The sequence below is a fragment of the Lycorma delicatula genome, chromosome 1, assembly GCF_047948215.1.
Source record: "Lycorma delicatula isolate Av1 chromosome 1, ASM4794821v1, whole genome shotgun sequence".
In the NCBI taxonomy this organism is placed as follows: Eukaryota; Metazoa; Arthropoda; class Insecta; order Hemiptera; family Fulgoridae; genus Lycorma; species Lycorma delicatula.
This window is the reverse complement of record NC_134455.1, coordinates 193701968-193719509: the sequence shown is the minus strand read 5'-3', so window position 1 is coordinate 193719509 and position 17542 is coordinate 193701968. Positions and strand designations below refer to the sequence as shown.

The 17542-nt window shown below is 29.3% G+C and overlaps 1 protein-coding gene across 1 annotated transcript in view; it reads right to left on the bottom strand.

Moving 5' to 3' along the window:
- Ret (protein kinase receptor Ret oncogene) overlaps positions 1-17542 on the bottom strand; it is a 387727-nt gene that overhangs the window by 113155 nt on the left and 257030 nt on the right. The window contains exon 8 of the mRNA XM_075354801.1: positions 4630-4934. Coding sequence (XP_075210916.1) covers positions 4630-4934 — 305 coding nt within the window. The remainder of the gene's footprint in view (positions 1-4629; positions 4935-17542) is intronic.

Below are 17542 nucleotides of genomic sequence, written 5' to 3'. Positions count from 1 at the left end.
AACAATTGCTAACATGTACAGGAACCAAACAGCAACAATAACAATTGAAGAACATAAGAAAGAAGCCCTAATAAGAAAGGGAGTCCGACAAGGATGTTCCCTATCTCCGTTACTTTTTAATCTTTACATGGAACTAGCAGTTAATGATATTAAAGAACAATTTAGATTCGGAGTAACAGTACAAGGTGAAAAGATAAAGATGCTACGATTTGCTGATGATATAGTAATTCTAGCCGAGAGTAAAAAGGATTTAGAAGAAACAATGAATGGCATAGATGAAGTCCTACGCAAGAACTATCGCATGAAAATAAACAAGAACAAAACAAAAGTAATGAAATGTAGTAGAAATAACAAAGATGGACCCCTGAATGTGAAAATAGGAGGAGAAAAGATTATGGAGGTAGAAGAATTTTGTTATTTGGGAAGTAAAATTACTAAAGATGGACGAAGCAGGAGCGATATAAAATGCCGAATAGCACAAGCTAAACGAGCCTTCAGTAAGAAATATAATTTGTTTACATCAAAAATGAATTTAAATGTCAGGAAAAGATTTTTGAAAGTGTATGTTTGGAGTGTCGCTTTATATGGAAGTGAAACTTGGACAATCGGAGTATCTGAGAAGAAAAGATTAGAAGCTTTTGAAATGTGGTGCTATAGGAGAATGTTAAAAATCAGATGGGTGGATAAAGTGACAAATGAAGAGGTATTGCGGCAAATAGATGAAGAAAGAAGCATTTGGAAGAATATAGTTAAAAGAAGAGACAGACTTATAGGCCACATACTAAGGCATCCTGGAATAGTCGCTTTAATATTGGAAGGACAGGTAGAAGGGAAAAATTGTGTAGGCAGGCCACGTTTGGAGTATGTAAAACAAATTGTTGGGGATGTAGGATGTAGAGGGTATACTGAAATGAAACGACTAGCACTAGATAGGGAATCTTGGAGAGCTGCATCAAACCAGTCAAATGACTGAAGACAAAAAAAAAAAAAAAAAAATAGATATATATTATATTATATATTATATATTGTAATAATATATTATATATTAATATTATATTATATAGATTATATTATATTATATTTGATATTTTCTTATTGTCCTTGGTAAATTTCAGTTTGATATAACACTTTAACCCTAACTGTTCTGTTTGCATTTACTGTATTAACAAACTTTTCGGGTCAATATGACCCGTGTAATACATTTTTTTATCAAATTATTTGTATTTTGTATAATTATTTGCATTTTTTAAAAATAACTTACTGGTTAAAATGATTTATTATTAATATTATACTTTTCAGTAAATAATAATTCTTATGTATTTATGGAACTTAATATCAATAAATTGGGTAATGAAATCACTGACAACAAATACAAATACATAAAATTTCAAAGCATAATTAAAAAAAAAATTAAAAGTGATTAAATAAATAAATATTTTATTTCAGGAATAAAATTAAAACACTAAATGCAAAGGATGAAGACATTAATTAAATGAAAATTAGGCTATAATATGAAAATTTCATTTGAAATTACTCCAGGTCGTAAATAAAATGCGAACCTACAAAAGTATTTCTATTTACTGTTAAGACAATACTATGTAACACGTTGCTTGCATAAATGTTTGCTATATTTAGAACAAATAATTTTAGTTTTATTATTCTTTGAAAGACAAAATTTGCACCTTGTGCGTTTTGTCCCTGTAACTTTCCTGTCAGAAGTTCCTGGAAGGTGCAACATTTTATCTTGTCCTTCTGTTACTTTTATAATATTTAGCGAAATCATTGTTCTAGGAATGTATTTAATTTTGATCTAATGTAATTATTTTGATCTATTTTTTTTGATTTTCCTAATTCTTGTGAATAGAATCTTCTTTTAGTTAGTGAATTTTTATTCTAGTTAGTCCAAAGAACATACTATTGTATGCAGGTATGTCAAGCCTGTTAAAAAATTTAAAAATTATCACTGGACACCGATTTAGTTTTGCGTTTTCAAGTGCATGTAGCTACGGGTTGGTCAAGTGCATCTACGCAACATTAGTAGCGTTATAATCTAAAATGATTTGTAGTTTTTTCAGGTTTCGCGCTATCCTCTACTCTCTGTGTAAATTACTCATAAGTACAACGCTTTTTTCTTTCTTAAAACATAGTTTACTACTATTGTGTTATTAGAAAAAAAAAGATGAGCTGTGAACGTCCTTATTTGTCATTTGCACCGGCAATTCTTACCTATTTTTTGTTACAATACCAAGCACAGTTATTTTATTTCTTAGAAGAAGCTGCCCTAAATTGTAAGATATAACAAATTATCTATTGTAACATTGTGATCTCTGAGATTACTTGTCAAATCCCACTTAACTTTTACTCCCTGATTCTTCTCTGGCTAGCCATCTGATTCTTTTCCGATATAAACTTTCAATTTCAGCACGTAAGACGTACTATTAATATCCATATCTACACACCACACTTTGCAGATTTTCTGGGAATATATTGTTTTAAAGGCCAACGGCTACGAAAACCAACTAATTTTTCATCAGTTGTTATATTTTCGTTAGAATAAAATAATTTTGGTAGAACTTCTACCCAGTTTTCCAGACTTTACGTACTTCATGCACAAGAGCTAATTTATCTGTACGCCTTAGTTCTTGACGTGTCGACTTATTATGAAAACGTAACACTCGAGATATTGAACAAAAGATTTCAAGGAAAACATTTCATAGTTACTCAAAATATGGGACGACAAATATTTGGGTCAGACTTTATTTACTATTACAAGAGTAGTACATTATTGTAAGAATATATATAAAAGTACGTAAGAATATAATTGTAAGAGTACAAATATGTACGTCGTATGAATAAAAAACCTATAATAACATAATCATGTATCTTTGTTCTAAGGATGTTGGATAATAGACGAAATGTATCAACATTTTTAACCACTCTGTAAAAAAAAAACAAAAAAAAACTTTGCAACTAACAAAAGATTTACATTATCATTTTTGTTTTATTTTTAATAAAAAATGCGGTTACTAATGCATTATTATAAAGAAATACTTAGTATATATGATAAAGCATCAAATGATTGAATTTTTATACATATTTTCCTTAAAACAAAGAGCCTAGGATAGTCCATTTTTTATCATATATTTATCCTTTCTAAATGGTCATGAAAAACAGAAAGTACACAGGATTTGGCCGATGCCAAATCTAAAAGGCTGTAACTCTACTTAAACTCAGATTAAATTGAGCAGATTTTGGCTGCTGAAAAAATTTATAGGAGAGTTACCTACGTGGTTAATATACTCTTGGATGTAAGGAAGTATTTTTAGCTTATCTCATAGATAATTCTAAAAATACAAACTATTGCAGTATAAATGATTCACTCAAGTTTTCTGCTACTACTTCAATTATTCACTTGAAAACATAATGTAATCGCTTTATTTTTCCAACGAAAATTAATATAGTCATTGATCTATTATTTATACTATTATTTTATATGTATATATATATATATATATATATATATGACGATTATAAAATATCATTTAGAGCCATATCGTAAAATTACTCTCTAAATGTGAAATTCAATTTAGTTCAGTTGCTTGTCGCAACGCGTAACCGAGTGCTAAATAGTTGAAGTTTCACCTTTCTAAATTTATTTTTGAATTATATTCATTAAAAACTTCGAATGAGCTTGCTTTCAAGAGCGTAAAATGTAACTAAATGTAGTTGTAGTTACTGTCTTTAGTAAGGCATTATAGCATTAAAACTAAATTTAAAACATAAAAAATGTACTGTCGGAAAAAGATTTATGGTTTATTTTATCAAGGTACGCAGAAAGTGAATAATAATAATTATAATTATAATATAATTAATTCTTAATTACTGATTATAATAAAATTGTACATTAATTTACATACGTTTAACGATTAATAATTTTTTAATTTTAAGCTGCACTTAACGAAATTATCATTAAATATTTAGTTTTGCAAAGAAGTATAGTATTATATAACTCTGAAAATCATGATACAAGTGCATGAAAAGAAAGGGTTACATTACCATTGCACTCAGACGTAGTACAACGCATCCCTACAAACACAATATCAGCAGAAGTGTATGGGGGCTCATACAGGGATAGTTGTAACTGCTCTTTCTTCGATCCTAGGTTCACCTGAGTCTTGGCATTACAGCGTGTGTGTCTACATTAAATGAAAACCATCAATTTTTTGTATAATAAGCCCTGTGGTAAAAGGAAATTGCAAAATTTTCATTTCAGTTCAAAGATGCCAATAAGAAACAGCTGCTGATTTGTTAACCATTCATTTAAGTATTAGGCTAATTAGTGTGACCCTTCAAATAAAGGAAAGATAGTAAAAATAAAAGTAGCATTATTTTTTTTAATATTAAAGCTTGCGTTTGGGAATATGGTATGGAATAAACATAATCCTCATATTATACTTGAACTAATAAGTTTCCAGCGTGTAAATTATTTTGATATACGTAAAATAACTTCACCAGTGATATGCAGTTTAACACTTATTCAAGACAGATATTAAAAATGATAAATTTCAAGCCAGGAAGTTTTTTATTTTAGAGGTAGAAACTTAATAATAAAAGTTAGAAAAAACTTACTCGGAGGAATTGAACGGATGATTTAGTAGAGATGTATCCTGAAGGTATACTATTCCCTCCGTTTGAGTGATATTAAATGTTGCTGTATGTTCCTCTGTAAAATTTAATGAAAATTCGTATCCTTTTAAAGAAGATGTGTTAGTTGGCTGAGTGATACGTGAAAACGGTGCAGCGCTACTGCTAAGAATTATTGGCTCTTTGGTATACTGAATTGTTGCTTTCTGATTTAGCCTCGGTAACCCGACATCTCTCTCACAAAATACCGTGTTCGGTTTAAAAATTCGAAGTTTTACTGGAACCTCTATCTGCACAGAAATAATTAAATACCATTATTTAAATTACATAAGGAAAAGTATAGAATAAGCCTCCTCATAAATATATTTAATAACAAACATAAATAAAAACAATTTTCTAAAATAATTGGAGCTTTTGTTCTAGGGACGGTAACTAGCACAGTTCCTGAAAAGTAAAAAACAGTTAAGCAATTGCTTGTTATTCTGATAAAAATTGTTGTATTTTTTAGGAAATATTGATGAGAATCTCTAGTATTCTATCAATATATTATACAGTAAAACTGTGGAATTCTATATTCTACAATACAGAATCAATAGCGGTGAAGTATAAAACTTACTACAGACTTATCTCTTTATTATATGGTTTTTAAAACGATTTACATTATTTGGTAAACAACCATTCTTAGGTACTGGTAGTAAATGCTTGCCTACTGAAGTGCTTGAGAAAAATATTTTAATTTTAAAAAGACATCTTAAAAATAATGTGCGTGAAATTGAAGGAAATTTGTTTTACAGCATTTAAAATAACTTCGTTAAAACTCAAACATCGGTCATTATTATCTTGATTTTGTCATCAGTTTAATTCCTATCTTCACTATTTTCCCATTAAACCTAAAAGCAAATTCTTAACGGTAGTCTACAATTAGGTAGAACTCCTTTCTTAATGTAAATTTTTAAGAAGTTGATAATACGTATATTATTAATGAGTAATGTATTCTTTCAAAGAGACACTTGTAAAGATAACCGGGGCATCAGTAAAGTTGCTTACATCGTATTCTATAAGATTTTGAGAGTATCGGAAGATCTCCATCTTTCGTTTGTATCATCTAAAAGCTTAGACCCGGAACTTGTTCCTCGGACCTCTTATTGAATCACTATTACCGATAATTTTATTAGTAAATTTAAAACTTAGGCTATGTTAAATTATAAACTAGATGTTAGGTACGGCGTACGGTGACTGAGTCGTATCCAGTTGTATTACCGTCATTATCATGTCAGTCAAACAACTGAAATTGGCCTTATACTTATAAAATAAAATAAAAATATCTATGTTTGAAATAAAATAAGTAGCGGATACACTCCCCACTTTACGTAGCACGTTTTGCAACTACTAAGCTTTCGTGTTAGCCGTATCATAGTTTGCCAGTTGGTGTTTGTACACCATTACGGTCGTCTTCATAAAATTTAGTCGATGAACGATTCCTTATTTGCATTTGTTATGGAATTACTTTGTTGCTTTGTTATTTATTTTTATGATTTATTTGAATAGGAATTGTAGTATATTTACCGCGGTCACGGTAGTTTATTTATATACTTAATGTATGCTTAATAATTTGTTTAACGGTTTTTACGTGTGGAATGTAAATAGAAACGAGAGAAATAACCCGCTAACGTGTAATGCATTTCCATTTCCTGCGAGATATTAACGTAGTGTTAACCAACGTATATGTCTAAACGTAGTTCCATCAAACATGAATTGTTAAATAATTACTAGGATAGAGTAATCAACGTAATACAATAATTACACTATGCAGTAATTAAATTATCTTATTACCTTAATTAAGGAATAAACGTGTACAGTTTTACTTATACTAAGAAATAAGTAACAAAGAATAACAACAGCAATTTTTATTTGAATTTTCAAGGATACTGACCCACGTTGCACTTGCGCACTTCACTGGAGGGAGAGTGATATGCAATAACTCGACACGCAATAAAAATAAACTTCAAAAAAGGTTTGCTTTTGTGTAGCCCTTCTGCCGGGAACGATCCGATTAAAAAAAACGAGATCTACAATTGTATGAATTCATATGGATTTCGCTACACACCCACTCGTAACAGAAAACAAAATTTGAACTTCATTTTTATTTATAAGCGACTTTATTTTTGTTAGTTAATATTGTTACTTTTATCACGCGAAGTAGTAAGGCATGAAGAAATGAAGTTATCTTATACATTTATGTATAACACACTTACAATACTTCGTTAGAATATTTTTATACTATTTCTTAAACGCAATAAGTTAACTTATTTTTAACCCTTACATCTAATTTACTCGTGAAGTTATATTTAACATTTTATAATTACAGTATTTTTACGGGTGATATTTCTCGTAATTTATTATTTTAATTTCTTTAATAATTATGTCAGTTTCTGTGATTAGTATTTATAGTTTTAATATTTTCCTATCCATCATCATCAACCGATTGATTGATTAAATCAAAAAGATTTAATATACATATATATATATATATAGACCTATTTGTATATATATATATATATATATATATATATATATATATACAAATAGGTCTTTGACTACTTACGGTCGATTAAATTTATTAGGTGTGGATTGTTATAGTTATGTTAAATTACCAATTGCAACTAAGTCTGAAACCTAACAAACCCTCATAAAAAGACGTTTTAGTTGCTCAATTTTTAAATTTAATTACACACGGAAAGAACGGTCAGGGAAGATTCTTTTAGCGGAATACAGAGAGACCCATCTGTTTACGTCGTTTTATAGCCTCAATGGCAGTCCCCTTCGGGAATTCATAGTGTCAGTTTCAGTGTCAGGAACTTCGATCTCATATAAAATATTTCATCTATCTTCTTACGCTATTTGAGCCTTATAGCACTCCGTTTTTTCCCAGTGAATTTAAACTTGTGTATTATATAAACTTATTTATATTTTTATACTTTTATACACATTTTATCTTTATAAACTTACATTATTTCGCGGTAAATTTATTCGAACACATTAGCTTGAATTTACTTTCGTATAAAGTTAAGTTTAACATGGTATCATTTAAGTGATTAAAAAATTGCGTAAAAAGGAACTTCTAATTATGCTGTATGTTCGTGTGAATTATGAAATGTGAATCTGTAACGGTCAGTTATTTTTTTAAATATAGATTTCTAAATATACATATCCATCCAGAAAGATCCAGAAACTATTACCAAAAAAAAAACTATGAAAACTATCCATCTTAATAGTTAATACGATGTCCTTCAGCGTTAATAGCCTACTGTAATTAATGTTTGATTTATTTCATTTTGATAGGTTGATTTTATCGAGGACGTATTTACGGAAATAATGTGAACATTCCAGGGCAGTTAAAAAGGTAAACGTTAGCGCTAATATTTATTCCAGTGAATAAAGGAACAGTATTACTCCGGCTAGTTAAAAATACTGTCAGAATCGATCAATTTTACAGAAAATCCATTATATGAGTTTGCTGTAAAAGAAAAATACACATTGAAAATATTAATTTCTTTTAATATAATAGTTAAAACCATTTCAACCTAGTACCTTTAATTTAATAGAAGTTCTTATCAGAAAAGGAACTTTAAATTTATAATAAACATTGTCCATAAGAAAACTATATAACGACCAACAATAATTATAAATTAAATTAAAATAATGAAATGCACTTAGTTAATAGTTAACGTGAAGTTTCTAATGCAAGAAATAATAATTACAATGTTTTTTTTTTCATAACTGATACTTTCTGTTAACGTTTTGCTAACAATAATTTCTCACCTGGGGATAGAAAGATGTAACAACTACATGTATATTCACTGGTTGAACGTTGGACGCAGCTGCCTACAGATACTGAATGAAAAAAGCTGTGCTAGCCATTTGGACATTTTTGGGTATTATACATAACGACCGACCAAGTAAGGTTAGGTTTCAGTGAGTAGGGAATTTAGTTTTTTCTTGCACGATTATGATTAAGCGATATAGGTTTCGGGAATATTTTCAATTGTAAGCTGATTAACGAAAATATGCGGGAATAATTGCCTAGTCCGTTTTTAAATAATCAGAAACAAGACAATAAGCAGGCGTCCATTGAGTCTATCAATTATTGTTTTACTGATGACATTATAAAAGAATCATTTCATCAAGGATAAGAGTTCACTAATTACGCAAACAGAAGAGAAAAACAAATCTATCGCTAATTTCATAACACCCTTCTGTACAGTAATTTTATTACTTGCAAATGCTTATTTGTTGCGTCTATTTTTTCATTTCATTTAATTTGGAAAATGTAATTTAGTATTACGAGTAATCACGTTTGCGTTTAATAATTTAACTCGCAATTTCTGTTTCATTGGTGGTGACACGATGTTAAACGGACGCAGTTTAATTGCAACTCCTACGCCAACAGTAACTGGAATTCAGAGCAGCATGAATAATAATTCTGGGATACAAGCTCTCAATTGCCAGTATCCTACTGTAATGAAATTCCCCTTTAGCTTCAACTATCAAGAAAGTACGCGCTCTATTTAAAGCGTCTTCCTAATAGGCGTTTATCATTTTGCATTATATGAATAAATTTTTTGAATTCAGAGGGTTATTAAAATAAAGTAATAAGGAAATAATGATGAAAATAATATTTTATCCCATCTAAATATGATAATTATTTCTTTTTTTCATTTATTTATATTTAATTCTAATTCAATCACAATCTGCAACTTTACTTAGTTCTCTCAGGAAATTAATCTGTCTCACATTAGAGATTTCTTTGTTTTTATAATTTTAGTGGCAGTTACGATGTTATTTTTTTCATACCTTACAATAATTTTTTTTATTCCTGTTCAAAATTGATAATATTTCACCTTTTCGGAGAAGGGTATAATTACTTATATCAACAGATTGCAAGACATCCTATAATTGCATTGTGTTATAATTCTTGGAAACAAATAACAAATTGTCCGTTTGACCTTTGAACAATTAATTTATTATAATATCACCCTAAATGTGTAAAAGCACCCACATTCAGTCAACATGAAGGAGTAGATAACAATTAACTTGAATTATTATTCCATTAATTTCAGTATAATCCACCCCGCTTTTCCTAATTCCGTGAGCTTTCTAACTTTACTCCACTGGAGTTAGTTACCTTAAAATTTATTGATTCAATTAAGTTTCCAAAAAGCATTTTAACAAAATACTATTTTTCCTTTAAAGTTTGAAAATTAAATTTTATTTATTTTCAATTCTGTTTTTTTGTTTATGGAAAACAAAATTCGTCTAAATCAATACATATTACGGGATATGTTTGTATTCCAAGGAGTTAAAAAATCATAGCTGAGAAGTTAATAAAAATAATGTTAAATGAAATTTATATTAAAATAAAACTACCTAATCTCGTTACCATTGATAAAACAGATTTACTGCACGATAACTGATACAATATAACAACGATTTATATAACTTATTTTTGATAACGTTAACTGCACGATTTACTGCACGATAACTGATACAATATAACAACGATTTATATAACTTATTTTTGATAACGTTAACTTTCCTGTGGTTTAATATTTAGAATCTTTAGTAAATTTTCACGGTAAAAATTTAGTCTTCACTTGTAAAACAGTAAGCGGAATCATGTAATGTTAATTATATATATTACATTATTCAGTAAAGAAGTTTTAGAGTAACTTTAAAAATTGTAATGAAGATTAAAAACTGAATAGGTGTATTTCGCAGCAACTAAGTTGGCAATAAGTTGGGTGAAACTTTTATTTAAAAATGTTGTTAGATCAATAAAGTTACATATTAATTATTTGGGCAACTAAGTGAAATAAATATTTCGTACACAGATGGAATTGAGGTTGTTCCAATTTAATCAGTCACTAGGAATTTTTAATACGTTAACATTTGTTTATATTTCTACTATATCACCTAGAATAAAATACAAATTGATTATATAAGTTACATAGTATTTCTGTAAACCTGCAATTCAAATAAAGTCCATTCTTACAAAGAAAATAATTACTGCCTTAGCCAAACTTGTTTCTAAAATGTTTTCTTAAAAAAAAAAAAATGTTACATCTATTTAGATAAAAATCGATAAACCAAGAAATTCCGTTTAGGTTGTTCAATCTTAAATATTTTCTTAAAATTATAAGTTCTTATAATAAAAAAATAACAAAATCTGTGATTAAAAGTGTGACATAGGTTAATTATGACTCTTGTGGTATGTATTTTACACTGTTAGAAATGGAAGGGATATTAAAACACTTCATACAATGGAATACATAGGCTTCACTGATTGAAATAAAATTGTGCAAAATTAAGTTGAATGTTTCTTTGAGATTAAAACAATAAAACAAAAGAAAGCGCTCTGGGAGATTGAAGAAAGCTGACCACACAGTTGTAGGACTTTCCCGTCAGGCCACGTTCCGTGAAAGTTCTACAACTGCGGGTTGTTTCTGATGCACGGCTTACACACACGTACACACACAACTTAACTTAAAATCATTTTATGTAAATGCAATATTCTTTGTTTTATTCAATAATTCTAAATAGCGCGTGCGCACACAGTATTTTATGCGCGCGAGTTGTGGTAGTACTAGCGGCGACGGTCTGAATTAATTAAGCTAATGAAATTTCACAACTTATATAGAAAAAAATTCGCTTGTACGGTCGACAACTGGTGTAGCCGCGAGGCTTATCGCACCAGGTACTGAGTCAAACGGGCGATCGAGTTCAAGACCCCGCCAGACCGAGTTACTTTTTTACTCTTAAAATATTATCCATTTATTTAATTCTTCCACTCACCTATGATATCACAACGTAGCAGACGACTACAACGGCAGTTGTTTTTTTGGGGCGGGGTGCGATTTTGCAAAAGTATTTTTGGAAATATTCTTATTTTTTGATTATTAAAGAATGTGCTTAAGAAAAATATGACCTACTGTAATATGACAGTATTGTACTGTACTGTACTGTACTGTACAGTACTATAGCCTGGAAAGAAGGCCTAAATATAAGTGAAATAATTAGTTTTAAAATTACAAAAAAGTAATAAACTAAAAACTAACTTTTAATTATTAATGCTACAACCACTTGTTATGTACATAGTTAATAATATAATTAGTGACAAAAATCACTTAATGTGGTATTATGATTTAAATTGAAAAAAGAAACGCTATCACTTATTTATTCTACTGTTTCTTTTGTTAAAATCATTCAAGAACGTATCCGTCACATTCACGGACTTTGATGCTGTTGGCTCGAAGAAAGAATCAAAAGTCTTCTGATTTGTGCAACGTGGTTTCTCAAATAAAATTTTATCATAACAAGCATTCGTCTTCTTCATTACTCTTGAAACGTTTGCACTTCTCTCTTCGTCGAGATCGTTTTCAACAAAATACGATAAGTAACCTTCCAAATTTTCAAAGGCTTTACCCATTTCGCTAATAGTCAATGGTTTTTCTCTTGATCGGCTCCTGAGTTTATCTTCTGTTTCTTCACTATTAAGAAGCTCTACAAGATTTTCATTAGATAATTCTTGAATGTGGGATTCGATTAGTTCATCAACGTTCTCTTGATTTTGATGTTTAATCCATGCGCTTAACATCCTTTCTATTTTCTCCAATATCGCAGGTCAAATAATCTTGCAGTTTTCATTCGCATAGCACTTTTACAGGCTTCTTTTATTTTTCGGGTATTGTGTCTAATCGTCCAAAATGTTGATTTAGATGATTTGTGTGCGATTCACTAAGCTCAGTTGTTATATTTAAGTCCGTCGTTTTTTTACCCCTTTCGTATCTTTTAACAACATCTAACTTTTCTTCTAGACTAATCACTTTCCTTTTTTTTAATGTTTTATTCGAACTCATACTGTACGCACGCACAGTAAAAACAAAAAAAAAACAAGAAATAAAAGATCGGCAAATTCTAATTTTCTAGCACAATTAAACTTTATAAAGCAACCTTCCACTGTAAAAATATGGAGGGGAATTGGTTTATTCGAGAGCAATGAGTAAGACAGAGTGTTATGTAAATATTCGTAAGGTAAATGATAAAAGTGATGATTCTTTGACTCGTAGGGTCAAAGAATACGTACTTATGTACGTACAGTACTAATAGTAATAAACTGAACCCCCGTTCCTAGTACAGTAACTGTACGTACGTACATATTAGTGCTGTACGTAGTAGAAATAAATTTGGCGATCATATAGTAGGCCTACAGTACAGGAGTACAACAAAATCGCGCTAACGTGAATTCGTGTAAGTCGAGACTACTGTAATCAGATCAAGTTTGGTCAAAATCGGTCCAGTAATTCTGGAGATGTAAGGTGGTTTAGAGGGCAACACCAAACACGCACGTGCATACGAACATTAACATTCGGAAAATTTTCATCCGGTTTATTGAGTTACTTAGGTGTCAAAATGTCAAGATCCGGTGAAAACTGTATTTTCATAAATTTGACCGATTACAATACTTTCCCATCTAGAGCTATAGCTCTGTTGTAGCGCTATCTAGACGGGAAATCAAAATATGATACCAGTAATTAATAAAACGTTATTTGCAAGTGTAGAAGTATGTTCTTAGTTATCTAATTATGAATTCCAATTATAATAATGAAAATTTTACATATTATATAATATTATTTTATATAATTAATAACAGATTTAATATATTGTATATGAAAAAAGTCATCGGGTTTAAAAGTGCTCTTTAACTGATTTAAGTAGATATCAGCGTAGTATTTTAAATACAGATTATTTATTTTTTGGGTTGTTTACGAAAAATACATTTTTTTTGTTTTAAAAAGCCATAAGCTGTTTTAAAACTGATGTTAAAACTTTTAAAAGAAAATCAGAAAAATTCTAAATTTAAATTATAGATAAGTTAAGAAACAATAACGAGTTAATAAACGTTTTAACTGTAACATATAATATATATATATTTAGTTTTTAAGTTACGGTAAATTATTTGGTGTCAGGTCCAGTGTTATAAAGAAATTTATGGTATCATCTAACTGATTTAATGGAATTTTATCTAAATAAGCCAGTGTTAAAGGAAGGAAGTTAATGAAAATGGAAAAAGTTTATTTAAAAAAGTTTTAATTAGAACATTTTTCTAACTAAAACTTTGGTATTTATTTCACAAACAAAAAAAATAAATAAAAGAACGCAATATACATAGAATAGTTTAATATTTTTATTAAAAAAATGTGCCCTAAGATGTCCTGATGTATTGCAACACACGGCAACCGATCAGTAAGATTATTTATGGGCAAATTAATTTTTTAATATATCCCTTGTCTAACAACTGTATGCTTAACAGAAATAATCGAAGTTATAACCAAGGCAGAAATTATAATTTACCCATTTTAAGATAACCATTGAAATTCATTTTTGAGTTGTTTGTTGGCAATTTTCGAAGGAAAATTTGGAATTTATTAATAAATTTTTATTTAGGCAACGGTTCTGCCAATCCTAGAACTTTGTAATGAATAAATCCAGTGCAGTATTACTTCAACAAATCTCTTTCATTCTGTTTCATATTTGAAACATTTGGTTGTGTTCATTTATTTATTTTTAAAACTTCCTTCCACAATAAAATTCAGCAACCCTAAATTCCTTAGTATATTTATCCACAAACCTGATCTTTTTTTTACAGAATTTTTTCACAAACGTCTTTCTTCTACAACTCTTCTTAAAAATCCCTTCATGTCGATCATTATCAACCGGCCTAATTTCAACATTCTCAATTAATTGAAATTTCAAAGGCCTATGTTTTTTTTTTGTTTTTCTGTTCATGTTTTATTCCTGCAAAGTACAAAATTTCATGCAGATAATTTTAGTTGGTCTCTAATTCCAAAAATTAAGTTTGATAGCAGGAGATTTCTATACAAAATCATTTCTGGCTTGTGCAAGTTTTTTTTATTCTGTTTTAGTACTTTAATAACAAACATCTGCAATTTATGGTAATTTGTAAGTAATCCTCTTGAAAGTAATCTTAGGGCTACAATTACTTCTTATAATTGCACGCTTTTTCTAAACCAAGGTCAAAAACAGAAAGTCGAGTGGTCTTCTATAAATCGAATGATTATTACTAGAATTAGAAAGTATGAACATTTAAATTTATTGTCCGATATTACATTTATCTGTTATTGCGTTGTTTAGTGTAGAAAAAAAAAATTATTAAAAACAAAATATTCATTCTCATGAATTTTTCTTAAAATACTCGTATTTAATGGCGGCCAGTTCAGTCCTATTTATTTCAGATATTCTTCAATATTTATTCCCTTAAAAATTTCTAGCGGTCTATCAAATTCAGATGATAGTCGAGTGTCCTCTGGAATTATCAATTTTATTTCTCTCACATATTCCTCTTCAGCATAACTTTCCTTTCCATCAATCCTGTGTAGTCCTTTACAAATTATTCTCTAACTGTTCTATATAGTGCATCAATATTTTCTAAAATTATTATTTTTGTTTACAGTAGTATACTTTCCTTTAAGCAGTTTTCCTATTTCATATTCTAATTTTATACTTAATATAATTTCTTTAGTCAATACAATTTTCTGCCTTCATCTTCTTTTCTACGTTCAACCATCAGTTGCAGTAAATTCATATGTAACAAAGGTTTTCTACCGACAGTAACCACCTTTATATTAGTTGCTTTTTTATTTTACTCATTCCATTTTTACTGAATGTACTGTCATAGCAACTTTAAAGCCTGAACGTATGTTTTGCTTACGTCTTATTATTTTGTTATCAGACTTTTATTTTGTTTATTAATCCCTACCTTACATTATGGTTTGACTGATAAAGTATCTGATAAAAATCTGACTGATAAAATATCTGACTAAGCTATGATCAGCATAATAATTTATAAATGTAGAAAAAAATTTAAATAAAACATTTTGGTCTATTTAATGCCTTTTGGTAGCTGCTGGCTTCATTTAAGTATATCGTCATATTTTATGACTTTTGTTAAATTAAAGCATTCACTAGTTTATCCGTGCTAAAAGTTTCTAAAGAAAAATTCTTCTTTTGCCCCTTTAGTTAGCCGTTATTGCCAAATCATTTTCCCTTCTCATCCTTCCTGTACTACATCAGTCCCTTTAGTTAGCCGGTATTGCCAAATCATTTTCCCTTCTCATCCTTCCTGTACTACATCAGTCCAGGTTCCCATTAATAAATTATAATTTTCTTTTATATATATATATATAACATCAAATGATATTTTTTATTTATTAAGAAATAGATTTTTTCTATTCTTTCATCATTCGCTGAAAACGTTTGAATTTATATCTGCTGAATTTTTGTAGACTCCGTCTTTAAATCTTAGTGTAAATAAAACAATATTCGCTGTTCTGCTAGTTTTAATATACGTTTATTCTATATACTAAAAGAACACATTGAACAAGTAAAAAATAATGTGTGTTTTTACTTTAAAATAATGTGATATTTCTATCTACTTTTTTTAGAATTTGTGAACCATTCAATTGAAAAAATTTCAGTGAAAAAAAATTTAATTGTTTAATTCGATCAGTTTTATTTTAATTGTTTTTGAAAAAGGTTTTTAAAAGCTGAACAATGATTAAATTACTTTTCCTTTTTTGTTATAAAATAGGAAACCACCAGTAAAGACTATGAAACAGAAAAAAATAGATATGCTGATCAGTAAATTAACTGAAAATACTAATCATATTCTCTAATATTGGTATACACTTGGGTTCATATCCTGCAGCAAGCAGAAATCACTAAGCTAAGTTCTACATATTTATAATCTTAATTTTATTGATCCCAAGCGGGTTCCCTCGGTTTCTCAGGTAGCGACTAGGAATCCCTATGCTATAATAACACTATCTTAACTAACAGCTTAATTGAACAAACGAAGCCAGATTCTAATCTACTAGGCGATATTACATAGTTTGATAATCATACCGTGTTCATATGGAGTAGTTATTCTTTATAAGTCATCTGCAATTATTACATTTCAATACCTGTGAAGAACAATCTTATAATCTTATATTGTATAGGATACGGGTGAAATGCAGTATAATATACGATTCTAACGCCGGTATATTTTTTTGTTACGGGCTTTATTGCTAGAATAAAACTGTTACCATAGCTGTATATTTGTGTTATGACCATCATGTTGAGTTTTTGTTCAATTCGTCATCAATAAAAAGTCTTAGTAAACTGGCATATCCCTAACTGCTTATTAAAAATAATAAAAGATAAAATAAATTCTGTGGGTTGATTAATTTTTAAATTGACGGTGCAATTCGTACAGTTTATTATTATAATTGTGCTCTGGCGTAATAAAAAAAGCATAATTTCACCCTTTTTATGGGCGAGAATAAAAATAAGTTTCTACTACTCTGTTATATTCTTTTATAATAATAAACGAAAAGTAACTTTCTGTAAGAGGAAAATATTTTCATTATGTTGTGGTTTTAGGGGTTATACAGATGCAGTTCCTATCGTGTTTAAACTTTTTTTTCTAGAAGTACCCGTTCTTTAAAACCAATGGAAAAATTCAAACCGAAATTTTTCCCTTCGGTAATAATAACAATAATAATAATAATAATAATAATAATAATAATAATTGGTTGGTTTGCTTGACATTTTTCGCGCCACCACCCCATTCGGTCACCCTAAAGCATAAGACCGAATGTCTGTGCCACAAACGGCTAAGCCACGAAACAGTTTAGCGACCAGTTTCCTAACTAGCTCGTAGAGCTAACCTAAAAGCGTGAGCGGAATAAGCGTGGTAACATACACCACTCGCTTGCGTGTCACACCGCCCACTTGTCATATATCACTAAAATGGGTAGGTGCACCTCGTCAACTACTA